Below are 13584 nucleotides of genomic sequence, written 5' to 3'. Positions count from 1 at the left end.
TAGTTTCCACCACAAGAGAAACGCACTTTTACAGGTGTGATTTCAACCATACACACGGTGTTATTTTTTTGACTACAGCTTTAACAGTCTTTAAAACTGTGGGTGATGCTGTATTTCAGCCTTCCCCAATCTGGTGTCTTCCAGTTGTTTTGGACAACAACTCCCAGCATTCCTGACCATTGGCCATGCCTGACTTGAGGAAGATGACATCTAAAACATCTGGAGGAAACAAGATTGGGGAAGGCTACTCTTTGGGGCACAGAGAGCCTTTGGGCTGAAAACTTATTAAAGTTTCCGAAGTCTGCATCAGTGCTCTTGGTTCCTGGCATAGAAGTCTACTTCCTAGAACATCCCCCAGAGCATCCCAGGAAGCAGGCAGGAACCTTCAGGCACTGTTTCCTAGGACATTCAAGGAACAAGACTTCCATGATAGGAACCAAAGAGCTTGTTCCTAGTGCATTAAAATTTTTTTGCAGCAGGAACAAAGACAGGACTTTGGGACCTCTGACTTACTGAGCTTTTGCACCCCTGACTTACTCCATTCTGAGGATAATGAACTTACTTTAGGGCTGCTTCTGACAAGATGTTTGTACTGAAGTAGATAGCTGAGTACAAAACACATCAGTCAAGAAGGGCGAATGCATATTTAAGTTGCAGTCCTTCTCTTTAATTTTTCCGGCTTCAGCCGGGACCCGCCACCGGGAGGGACATTCGGGAAAGGTAAGTCCCATCCTGGGGGGGGGGGTGCGGGGGGCAGGGGGATGCGGAGAATTTCTCCCCGAAACTACTTCGGGGGGCCGAATACATTGGCTCTCGGCCCCCCGAAGTTTCAGGGAGAAATTCTCCCCCATCCCTATGCATGACTGACTCCCTGGCCAAGGTGCTTGAAGTGGTCTCTGATGTGTGTGTGCAGTCGCCTAACTGATTGGTGTTGGGGGATTTCAACGTACATTCAGAGGCTGTCCTCATGGAGGCACCTCGGGACTTCATGGAGACCATGGCTTCCTGGGAGCTGCACCCTATTCCAACTGGGCCCACCCATGTAGCCGGTCATGCTCTAGACCTTATTTTTCTTTCTGGAGAAGCAGGGAGTGATCTGGAAGACAGGGGTATATCCACCACCCCCTTGTCATGGTCAGCTCAGATCACTATCTGGTGACATTGGACTTCTCGGTTCCACAACCCCTCCACTTGGGTGGAGGACCCATTAAAATGGCCTGCCCCCAGCATCTTATGGATCCAAATGGATTCCTGAATGCTCTTGGGGATTCTCTGGAGCACGCGAACAGCCACTTGGCTGAGACCCTGGTGGATGGCTGGTGTCAGGGTGGAAACTGAGCCCATAGAACCCCAGAGCAGTTCTGATTTTGAGGAGGAACAGCAATCCGTGGGAGAGGAGCTTGCTCATCTCTCACAGGCACAGCAGCTGGCAGAGATTCCTCCTGCCAGCATTCCTGAGATAGATAGTGACCCTGGCAGTGATAGTGTGGGAGGAGGGCTTGCTAGATGCTTGACACAGATGCAGGGAGCGACGAGTGATGGAGGGCGCGGAAAGGAAGCGTAGCGCCCATTTGGCGCGCAAGCAATGGTTGCGTCCCCTGGACCCAAGGGAAAAAGGGAGGAACTCGCCTTGGCCCATAAGTTCAGGGTCTTCAAGTGATTCTCCTTCAAATGGGGACCAACTGAGTAACCATAGGCTACTCTGCTGTTCATTGCTTAGTTGCTGGTGATTAGCATCTGAAAGAGTCATTAAGTTGTAAAAGGATTAAAGCCTTGGAAAGAATCCTTTTGTCTGTGTCTTGAGTTGCCTATTGGAGTAGACTGAAAGAGGCTGCTAGGGTGCTTCTGACAGCTGAAATGGCTCAATCACTGGGGCATTAGATCAGGTGGCTCCGAAACGCCCTCTCCCTGTGAACAGGGCTCGGACTGCACCATGGTTCAATCCATGGTCACGAGCTGTGAAACAGACAGCTAGAGAGTTGGTGGCAGAAGTCTCACTCCAAGGATGATCAGAAATGGGCTAGAGCTGTATCTTCAGCCTATCACGTGGCGATGAAGGTTGCAAAAAAGGAATAGTATGCTTCCTCTATCACGTCTGCAGCCAGGACAGCTTGTTTGGGAAAGGTAACATGGCTACCTGGGGAACCGCAGAAGACTGGAGGTGTTGGGAATACTGCAACCTTGTCTGCATGTTAAAGGAAGGGGACAGTGTTGCAGTTAGTTAATTCATGCGGGTTTGGGTCATAGCTAGCCTTAGCATCTGGACACCCTACAGTGTGGTTTCCTGTGATGGTTTTCTTGTGCTCCTTCCTGTCCTTCCCCCCCCTCACTGACCTTCCACCATTGCTGAGAGGGCATGTGCTTGCTCTTTCTCGCTCCTGCTGGTGGAATGTAATAGAAAGTGGACTGAACGAACTCTCTTGAAACTTCACATAGTATATATGCAAGAATACTTGTGTGTAAACCTGGTCAGTCCAGTTGTTCTGGAACCAATGGAGCATTCTAAGGCCACCTGTGATGAGTTTGCAAAGCACTTTGCGGATAAAATATACTGGATCAGGAGTGCTATTCCATGTGCTGTTGATACAGTTAGTGAACAAGGGGCGGCCAGTGGCAGACCGGTTGTGTGGGATCAGTTCCAGCTTCTTCCTTCTGAGGAAGAGGACAAGGGCTTTCGTCTTTAAGGCCGACCACCTGCTTACTCGATCCTTGCCCATCTTGGCTGATTATGAGCTGCAGCGAGAGACTCAGGGAGGTGATCAAGGTGGTGGTGAATGCCTCCCTGGAGGAGGCAGTGATACCATCAGCCCTTAAGGAGGCAGTGATAAGACCACTCTTAAAGAAGCCCTCCTTGGATCCCCAAGACTTGAACCATTTTCACCCGGTCTCGAATCTGCCATTTGGGGGCAAGGTGATTGAGCAGGTGTGGCGTTGCAGTTGCAGGCACACTTGGAAGAAGCCAATTATCTGGATCCATTTCAATCGGGCTGCAGACCTGGGCATGTGACAGAATTGGCCTTGGTCACCTTGGTGGATGATATGGGGAGGGCTCTGGATAGGAGCGAATGTGCCTTCCTTGTTCTCCTTGATCTCTCAGCAGCTTTTGAAACCATTGAACATGGCATCCTCCTGGACCACCTGGAAGGGTTGGGTATCGGAGACACCATATAACAGAGGTTTAGTTCCTTCCTGTCTGGCAGGTACCAGAGGGTAGCTCTGGGCCACGAGACTTCAGACCTTTGGCTGCTCTCTTGTGCGTCAGGGTTCTATTCTCTCCTCAATATTATTTAACATCAATGTGAAGCTGCTGGGGGCTATCATCAGGAGGATTGGGGCGTAATGTCACCAATATGTGAATGACATGCAACTCTACCTCTCATTTAAATCCTTGCCAAGGGTGGCTGTAGAAACCCTGTCCAAGTGTCTGGAGTTGGGGAGTGGCTGGATGGAAAGGACTACGCTGAAACTGAACCCCGGCAAAACCGAAGTACTTTTGGCGGGAGACAAGGGGAGGTTGGGGGAGGCTGACGTAGTGTTCACTGGAGCACAGCTGCCCCTGAAGGACCGGTTCCACAGCCTGGGGGACATTTTGGACTCCAAGCTGTCCATGGAGACTCAGGTGTCAGCCGTGAGCCAGTCAGCACTGTACCAACTCCTCCTGTTACGGCGGCTGTGCCCCCACCCCCCTAACCATCTGCTACCATCAGTAGTTCATGACCTGGGCTCCTCTCACCTAGACTACTGTAATGCACTCTATGTGGCATTACCCTTGAAGATGGTTCGGAAGTTGCAGCTGGTGCAGAATGCGCCTGACTAAAGGCAGCCATCGGCGAGACCACATCAGTGCTGAAGGAGATTTCCACACCCAATTCAAGGCACTGGCATTGATCTTTAAAGCTCTATATGGTTCTGGCCCCGTCTATCTTAAGGAGAGCCTCCAACAACACCAAGGACGGCACTCAATGAGATTGGCCTCGGAAGGCCTTCCCATCAGCCAGGACAGCTAGGCTGGTGAGGACTAGGGAGAGGGCCTTTTCTGTGGTGGCCCCCACTCTGTGGCATTCCCCCTCTTTGATGAGCTTCCCCTGCACTTTAAAAACCTGGCTGTTCATGCAGGCATTTGGGATGGGTTAGGGTATTTTAGAGCAGTGTTGGTTTGTTATGTTGTTTTGTTCAGTTGATTATGTAAATGCATAGTATTTTGTGTTGTGAATAGCATTGTACACCACCTAGAGTGGTCAGGTAGCTGGCCAGATGGGCGTTTCAAAAATCAAATCAAGGCAAATCAGTCAATCAATCAATCAATCAATCCAATGTTGGTGCCTGCCCTATTTCCAAAGGCAGGGAATTCCACAATAAGGGAGCCACCACACTGGAGGCTCTTTTCCTGGTGGACTCCAACCGGGCCATGGGTCCATGTGGAACAACCAGGAACATGCCCTCTGATGACCTCAGTGACCAGGCAGGTTGGCAAAGAAGGAGGCGCTCTCTCAGGTATCCTGGTCCCAAGTTGTTTAGGGCTTTGTACACTCTTACGAATACCTTAAACCTGGCCTGATAGGGAATAGGCAGCCATTACTACAACACTTCTGCATTTGGATGCCTCTCTGATTTCGTTCTCCATCTGAAGATCACCCTGAGCATTTTGGTCAGGGGACAATAACATGTCCCCAGTCCTGAATTACTTTTGGAACCTGGTATTGTCACTCACTGTGATTCCATTGAGGATGACCCTTGTAAGCTTTCTACTTTGCTTTGCTTTAGGCCCTCATTATGCAAAGCACCTTGGAGAGCGCCTTTAGAGCTCTGACTGGTTCTGATTGAAACCCAGAGTGGATCCCTGCACCACTGACTTTGGAGCCACCAGCCTCAACTGTATTAAGGAACTTAGAACGCAGTCTTATGGATTGCGCTGTCGCCACTGGGAAACCCCCAAAGCGTCCTATGCCCTGCCAGGCTGAAGCGAGCAGGGGGGGGGCAGAGGTTGTCAGGATTCCTTTAGCCCCCACTTTATTTCAACACCGAAAACAAACACAGACGAGAGGTTTCAGTCTACAGCTTTTAATGCATTACTTCACAGGGTCATACAGATGCAAATTCTCAGTGACTCTCAGTCTACAAAGGAATGCCTTCAGGGCATTCAAAAGGAAGTTATGAGAGTTACCTGTCATTTGAAGAGGAAGGAGATCTCACTCGCCTAACATAAGTGGGGGGGGGGAGTAAGGATGGAAAGAACACTTACCTTCTGTTCCGTTCTGTTTCTGCTGGGTGGGGAGGTGCTTCATCCATCCTCCCGGAATCCTTGACGGGGGGGAGGTGCTCTGTCCCTCCCCCCCGGAAACCTGTCTGGCTGGCTCTGCTCCACGGCCAAGCTGTGGAGTCACCGGCCAGCTACAGCTGCCCGCAGCTGGACATCCGGCCGCTGGCCAGCTGGCAGGTACGCAAATGCCGCCATTTGCGTCCCTGTACTTAACCGTGATAGGCTACATAAATATTTACGTAGCCTATCACGACAAAGTAAAAAAGCACATACGCAAATGGTGGCGGCCATAGCTGCCACCATTTGCGTACGCTGCTCCCAGCCGCAGCTGTCCAGGAGACCAGCTGCCACACCGCTCCCGCCCCCGCAGGTGCCGCTGCTGTACCTACCGCCGCCGCACCTTCCGCTGCTGCCACCACTGCTGCCACTGCACCTTCCACCGCCGCCCCCACCCCTTCCGCACCTGCCGCCATCGCACCTGACCCGCCACCCCCTCCCCCACCCCTGCCCATTCCACCACCGCCCCTTCCGCCACCGCTGCCCCCGCTGCCCCCACACCTGCTGCCCCCCACCCCTTCCGCCCCCGCCCCCGCCGCCCACCTTCCGCCGCCACCGCCCCTTCCATCGCCGCTGCCACGTTGCAGAAGCCGCTGCTGATTCTGCCTCATCCGCCCCAGGTAAGTGCTGTCCTGGGGGATTCTGCGGGGTGGGAGGGGGACAGGAGGCCGTTCCGCCATGGATTCCAGGGGGCCGAATGCCAGTGCAGTGAATTCTCCGCCATCCCTAGGGGAGAGGTCCCTCTCTTGTAAGGCCTCTGAGCGCAGCTTTTCACGTAAGGCCAATCGGGTAGACCATCTAAGTTCCTCCCCTGCCTTCTCTCTCTTTGCTCTGTACCTGTGTCTGGCATCTATTAGATCAGACTCCCCAAACCCCACCTCCTTCTGTTCACTGTCTCTCATGAGGGGTGGTGTAGAGGGAGCCTCATCTTCAGCCAGCTAGACGTTTGTAACCTGAGAAGCCGGCCCAGTCATGTCTGGACTAGCCTGGGAAAACACCTTCCCCATATCTGGTGTTTCTCCTTCAGAATCTCAATGGCTATCCCACTGCCTGTGCTCAGAAATACCCCTGACAGAGGTGATCTTTGCCTCCCTGTCCTCCGGTGTCCTCTATTTCCACTAAATGGGCTTTTCAGGTCATCTAATGAGGGCACTTCAGAGGGGGAGGGAAGGAGGCTGGAGGAGGCTCAGGATAAATCTTATCCTTGCCGCTCTGGTCTCCTCCCCTCCCCACCCAGCGCTCCTTTCCTTCTCTTCTGAGGTCACTTTTCCAACCTTGGAGAAGGAGCTGGTACAGTACATTCCCCACCAGCTGCAAGAGGGCAGGAAGTGGTTCTCTGATGCCCCCTTCTGAGGTTGGAGAGCGATCTCCAACCTCAGAGGGCTTTTCCAACCTGTCCTATGATCCCTGGGACACTAACCCAGGGACCATAGGATTACTCCGTCCATTGATTTAGGAGCATTAGTTGCTCCAAGCTTAAAACCACACCACCATATTTTATTTATTTGTTTGTTTGTTTGTTTGTTGAATTTATCAATTGCCCATCTGGCTGGTCACCCAGCCACTCTGGGCGATGCACACAGTATATAATAAAGCAGTTTAAAACAATAAAATTCTACAATAAAAACATTTTCTAAAATACCCTTGTTCAGTCGTTCAGTCGTGTCTGACTCTTCGTGACCCCATGGACCATAGCACGCCAGGCCTTCCTGTCCTGCGCTCTCTCCCGGAGTGTGCTCAAGTTCATATTCATTGCATCCGTGATGCTATCTAGCCATCTCATCCTCTGCCGTCCCCTTCTCCTTTTGCCTTCAGTCTTTCCCAGCATCAGGGTCTTTTCCAGGGAGTTTCCAGGGAGTTAGGGTAAAATACCCTAACCCACCCCAAATGCCTGCCTGAACAACCACGTTTTAATGCATGGCAGAAGCTCATTAAAGAGGGGGCATGGTGGAGTTCCCTAGGGAGGGAGTTCCACAGAGTGGGGGCCACCACAGAGAAGGCCCTCTCCCTCGTCTCCACCAGTCTAACTGTCCTGGCTGATGGGACAGACAGAAGGCCATCCAAGGCTAATCTTGTTAAGCAGCCTGTCTGGTGTTGCTGGAGGCGCTCCTTAAGATAGGCTGGGCCAGAACCATATAGGGTTTTAAAGGTCAAAACCAACACCTTGAATTTGGCCCAAAAAACAACTGGTAAACAGTGCAATTCCTTCAGCACTGGAGTCATATGATCTCGCCGGCAGCTGCCTTTAATCAGGTGAGCTGCAGTGTTCTCTACCAGCTGCAGCTTCTGAACCATCTTCAAGGGTAACCCCATGTACAGCACATTACAGTAGTCTAAATGAGAGGAGACCAGGGCATATACTACCGATGGGAGCAGATGGTCGGGAAGGAAGGGGCGCAGCTGCTGTATCAGATGGAGTTGGTACAGCGCTGTCCGGCTTACAGCTGACACCTGAGCCTCCATGGACACCTGGGAGTCCAAAATGACCCCCAGGCTGCAGACCTGGTCTTTCAAGGGTAGCCGTACCCCATTCAACACCAGGTCAACATCCCCCAGCCTCCTCTTGTCTCCCACCAAAAGTACCTCGGTCTTGTCAGGGTCCAGCTTCAGCTTATTCCTCCCCATCCAGCCACTCATTGTCTCCAGACATTTAGACAGGGATTCTACAGCCAACATTTAGACAGTGATTCTATGGCCAATTCAGTATACTTTCTCAAATCACTGCAGATGATGGAATGAAAGATCCCTAACAAGCTATGAAAAAGAAATGGAATGGATTTCATAACATTCACACATCACTAAGTGGGGATGGAATTCTTCCACCTCTCTAACTCTGATAAGTGCCATCTTTAGTTTTCAGGAAGAGATGCTCTGTTCTATTCAGATCTGGCCTCAATACAATAATGCAGCACTTGGGAAGAAAGATGCAGCACAGCAAACCAGCACTTGGGGCCAAGATAGAGAAGACCTGCACGGCTACCATGTATTTCCCCTTCGTGCTCAGGTAGGTGGGCACAAAGGAGACCCAAACACTGCAAAAGACTAGCATGCTGAAGGTGATCAACTTCGCTTCATTGAAGGCCCCAGGCAGCTTCCTGGCTAGGAAAGCCATCATCAAGCAGATGGCAGCCAGGAAGCCCATGTAGCCAAGAGCAGTATAAAACATGGCGACAGAGCCTTCATTGCATTCCAGGGTAATCTGCCCAGGCTGGGACTGCATGTCAGAGTCAGGGAAGGGTGGAGAGATGCCCAGCCAGATGGAGCAGATGACAACTTGGACACTGGAACAAGAAATTACAATGGAGTTGGCAAGATTCGTCCCCAGCCATCTCTTCACCTTGTTCCCTGGCGTTGTGGACAGAAAGGCCAGCACCGCTGTGATCGTTTTGGCTAAAACAGATGTGACAGCCACTGAGAAGATGATGCTGAAGGCTGTTTGTCGGAAAAGGCAGGTCACTTTCCTTGGACGGCCAATGAACAGGAAGGAGGACCAAAAGGAAAGCAGGAGGGAGACAAGGAGAATGTAGGAGAGGTTCCGGTTGTTGGCTTTGACTATTGGTGTTTCTGAGTATTTAATGAAGATTCCTAACACGAAGGCTGTGATGAAAGACAAGAATACTGCAAAGGAAGCCAGGATGATCCCCAAAGGTTCTCCATAGGAGAGGAAGGTGATATCCTTGGGGACACATTGATCATGGGCCTTGTTTGGATGTTGATCTTCTGGACACTTGGTACAATGGTCTGCATCTGAAAAGAAGGGGTGACCTCAGCGTCATTAATATCAGTGAAATTTAGGGATGTACGAATTGTGTACCTTCCGTGCCACTTGACTTCCGCAGTTTGTGGCCAGTGCTCCGTACCATTGTTCGCAAGCCCCCAGAATTCTCCTCTTTTCTTTCCGCTCCAAGAATTACCAAGATAAATCCATACCGACAGCTGTAATTCTGCATAATGTCCGTAAGAAAGGCTATTTTTCGTAGATATTTACAGATTTTTTCCCCTGCCCTCAGACGTGCAGTGATTACTTTCAGCCAAAACACTTCCTCCTCCTCGGGGCTTCCCAAAACATATGAAGAACTATATTCTTCTAGTGTGTGTGTGCGTGTGTGCGTGTGCGTGTGTAATCTCCCTCCATCCAGCTGTTCCCTGGAAACCCCCCCCCCCCACATTCACCCAAGGGTTTTCTGAGATAACTAACAGGAGGTTTGATAATGAGCTGGATCTGGATGTGGAAATACAAAGCTGAGCTGGGGGCAAGTGGGGTGCTGACATGTGTTAGAGTAAGTTGCATTGAACTCAGTAAGACTTACTTCTGAGTAGACATGCACAGAGTTGGTTCTCCTCTCTGCTCAGCTTTGTATTTCCACATCCAGTTCATTATCAAACCTCCTGTTAGTTATCACAGAAGACCCTTGGGTGAATGGGGGGGGGGGTTCCAGGGAACAGCTGGGCTGAGGGAGATTACACACACACACACACACACACACAAAGAATATAGTTCTTCATCTTCCCTGGTATGTTTATTCCTCATTTTGTCCATTCCCTGAGCATGTGCAGAGTGTGCTTTTTATTCAAACAAAGAGAAGGTTGCTGATCTTTCCCTTCATGCTGCATTTGTTCAAGTGAAGTGTGACTGCTTCAGAAATAACTTTCCATTATACTGTCTCTTTTTCTTCATGAGTTTCATATAACAGAAGTATGATATAGTGGTTAGAGTCCAGCCCAAAGTCACCCAGTGAGATAACTAACAGGAGGTTTGCTAATGAGCTGGATGTGGAAATACAAAGCTGAGCTGGGGGCAAGTGGGGTGCTGACATGTGAAGGAGTAAGTTGCATTGAACTCAGTAAGACTTACTTCTGAGTAGACATGCACAGATTTGGTTCTCCTCTCCATTTTAGCCTCACAACGTCACCAACAAGGCTGCATGTGGAAATAGAAAGCCTAGCAGGGGGAATAATACTCGTGCAGGGCTCCAGACCGGCATGGTCATTTTAAATGGTTCTTTCTTTCTTTCTTTCTTTCTTTCTTTCTTTCTTTCTTTCTTTCTTTCTTTCTCTCTCTCTCTCTCTCTCTTTCTTTCTTTCTTTCAAACTGCGTTGCTTTAAACAAAGAGTGCATTGCAAAGGCACACCTAGGGCAGCCTTGTTTTGGGAAGCCCCCAGGAGGAGGAAGTGTTTTGGCTGTAAGTAAACAGAGACAGAGGATTTCAATTGAAAAAGAACACCCACAAACAAGGCGGTGAGCACAATTCATTTTTTTTTTAAAAAAAACCTTACCTCTTTATCATAGAATCATAGAATCATAGAATAGTAGGGTTGGAAGGGGCCTACAAGGCCATCGAGTCCAACCCCCTGCTCAATGCAGGAATATACTACCTTGCTTTTTTATTTACACAATTTATTTATTTTTCGTAACTCTGTGTGGATGACCAAAAAGAAGCCGCATGACTGCTGGCTCCGCAGAACCTCGTGGTTCCGTCCCGCAGAGGATTTCGTGGCACAGACTGAAGGGAATTCGATCCCATTTCAGTGCATGGTGTAATTCTCTGACATCCCTATCAGTGATAACAACAATGTGTAATAGAGGGCAGAGAGAGAGAGAAAGAGAGAGAGAGAAAATCCCTGGTAGAGGACCTGCTTTCAGATCAGTAGGTTCCACCCATGGCCTAATCGCCAAAGAAGGATCTCAAGTCATTGGGGCAGGAAACTAGGGTTGGTGGAGAATTTCTCCCCGAAACTTCGGGGGGCCGAGCACCAACGTGTTCGGCCCCCCGAACAAGTTTCGGGGAGAAATCCTCCACACACACCCCACCCCCCGCACCCCCCCGGGACAGGACTTACATTCACCGAATGTCCCTCCCGGCGGCGGGTCCGGCCGGCAGTTCGGCGGGTGTTCGAGTGGGGCGGGAGCGGCAGCCGGTCTTTCGACCGGCTGCCGCCGCCACCATTGCAATGAAAGAAAAAACAAACAAACGCCCCCTGATAGGCTACGTGACGATTCACGTAGCCTATCACGGCTAGATTTGCAAAGTCAGCCGTGATAGGCTACGTCAATCGTCATGTAGCCTATCACGGGTGACTTTAAAAAAAAAAAGTGTGTACAGATAATGGCGGCCCCCATAGGGAGCCACCATTCCCATTCCTTATTTGGTCGCTGTAGTCTACGTAAAGATTTACATAGACTACGGCGAAAATAAGGGCAACGCTATTTGCGTTGCCCTTATTTTCGCCGTAGTCTACGTAAACATTTACGTAGACTACAGCGACTAAATAAGGAACGCGAATGGCGGCTCCCTATGGGGGCCGCCATTAGCGTACGCGCTTTTTTTTTTTAAAGTCACCCATGATAGGCTACGTGACGATTGACATAGCCTATCACGGCTGACTTTGCAGATCTAGCCGTGATAGGCTACGTGAATCGTCACGTAGCCTATCAGGGGGCGTTTTATTTATTTTTTTTTAACTTTCGCGTTCGTGGCCGGGCAAGGCGGGAAGCCTCCTACCCGGCCTGAATTTCGGCCGGGGCGAGGCGGGAAGCCTCTCCCCCGGCCTGAATTTCGGCCGGGCCGAGGCGGGAAGCTTCCCCCCCCCGGCCTGAACTTCGCGGGGGGACCATTGAAGCGCCTCCCCCCCACCGCGAACGTCCTTTGAGGACAGGTAAGTGACTTTCGTCCACCCCTACAGGAAACCTGGATCTGAGAGACGTAACTGAGCTGATGCCAGACTGAGTCAATAGCCAATACTGAGCTTGAGGGATTTTTTGGTTGACTTGGAATAAAAGTAGCATCCTGGGTTGTTCAAATATGAATGAGCAAGTGTGATAAGCCAAACATTGTTCAGGAGAGTCTCTGTGTTATCCTAATTTTATCTTCACCATATCCCTGTGGGGTATGTTAGGCTTGTTGTTCAGTCGTTCAGTCGTGTCTGACTCTTCGTGACCCCATGGACCACAGCACGCCAGGCCTTCCTGTCCTGCGCTCTCTCCCGGAGCGTGCTCAAGTTCATATTCATTGCATCCGTGATGCTATCTAGCCATCTCATCCTCTGCCGTCCCCTTCTCCTTTTGCCTTCAGTCTTTCCCAGCATCAGGGTCTTTTCCAGGGAGTTTTCTCTTCGCATTAGGTGGCCAAAATATTTGAGCTTCAGCTTCAGGATCTGTCCTTCCAATGAGCACTTAGGGATGGCGGAGAATTACTCCCCGAATCTTCGGGGGGCTAAGCGCCAACGCATTCGGCCCCCCAAAACCGGTGGTGAAATTCTCCACCCCCCCGCCTCCCCCCGGGATGGGACTTACCTTTGGCGAATGTCCCTCCCGGCGGCGGGTCCTGGCGGCAGTTCGTTGGCCTTTCGTCAGGGGCGGGGGCGGCAGCCGGTCTTCCGACCGGCTGCCGCCGCTGCCATTACAAAGTGTAAAAAAAACCAAAAACCCCATGATAGGCTACGTAATGATTAACGTAGCCTATCACGGCTAGATTTCCAAAGTCAGCTGTGATAGGCTACGTAAATCGTCCCATAGCCTATCACGGGTGAATCTGAAAAAAAAAAAGCGCGTATGCAAATGGCGGCGCCCATAGGGCGCCAACATTTGTGTACGCGCTTTTTTTTTTTTCCCAAAGTCACCCGTGATAGGCTACGTGACGATTTACGTAGCCTATCACGGCTGACTTTGGAAATCTAGCCGTGATAGGCTACGTTAATTGTTACGTGGCCTATCACAGTTGTGTGTTTTTTTTTACACTTTGTTTCGCGGCTGGGGAGACGGGGTGCTTCTCCCCGGCCTGAATTTTGGCCGGGCGAGGCGGGATGGCTCCCCCCCCTCGCCTGAACTTCGGAGGGAGAAGCAAAGCACTTCCCCCCCACCACGAAGCACCCCTGCGAAAAGGTAAGTGACTTTCGTACATCCCTATGAGCACTCAAGGTTGTTTTCCTTTAGGACTGACTGATTGAACCTCCTTGCAGTCCAGGGGACTTGTAAGAGTCTTCTCCAGCATCATGTTAGGCTAAGTGACAGCAAATTCTAATTCCAATGAACTCCCCTTAAGAATCCTATGCAGGGTAGGAATCCTTCATAAATCCTTCTTATCTAACACATTCATGGAAGGTTTTCTTAAATGGTTTTAAATGAATAGAAGGGAGAATTTAAACAGAGTAGGGTTTCAATTAGGCATTAGGCTGTTGTAATAATTGCCCAAGAGAAGGCCCACACCTCTGAGGTTACCCACCTTCTTGAATGGAGACTGTCCCTTCCGCACATGGAGCACAAGCAT

At 50.5% G+C, this 13584-nt stretch overlaps 1 protein-coding gene across 1 annotated transcript in view; it reads right to left on the bottom strand.

Annotated features, from left to right (window-relative positions):
• Nucleotides 1-13584, bottom strand: part of LOC146356355 (vomeronasal type-2 receptor 26-like) — a 23608-nt gene extending 10024 nt beyond the window's left edge. Inside the window, exons 1-2 of the mRNA XM_084830066.1 lie at nucleotides 13524-13584; nucleotides 8150-9064 (exon numbers count right to left, since the gene is read on the bottom strand). Of these exons, the coding sequence (XP_084686192.1) occupies nucleotides 8150-9064; nucleotides 13524-13584 (976 nt within the window). The remainder of the gene's footprint in view (nucleotides 1-8149; nucleotides 9065-13523) is intronic.

The sequence above is a fragment of the Heloderma suspectum genome, chromosome 2 (genome assembly GCF_057233095.1).
Source record: "Heloderma suspectum isolate Gila_16-S chromosome 2, 16-S_ref, whole genome shotgun sequence".
Classification (NCBI taxonomy): domain Eukaryota; kingdom Metazoa; phylum Chordata; class Lepidosauria; order Squamata; family Helodermatidae; genus Heloderma; species Heloderma suspectum.
The sequence above is the reverse complement of the archived record's forward strand: the minus strand, read 5'-3'. Positions and strand labels throughout refer to the sequence as shown.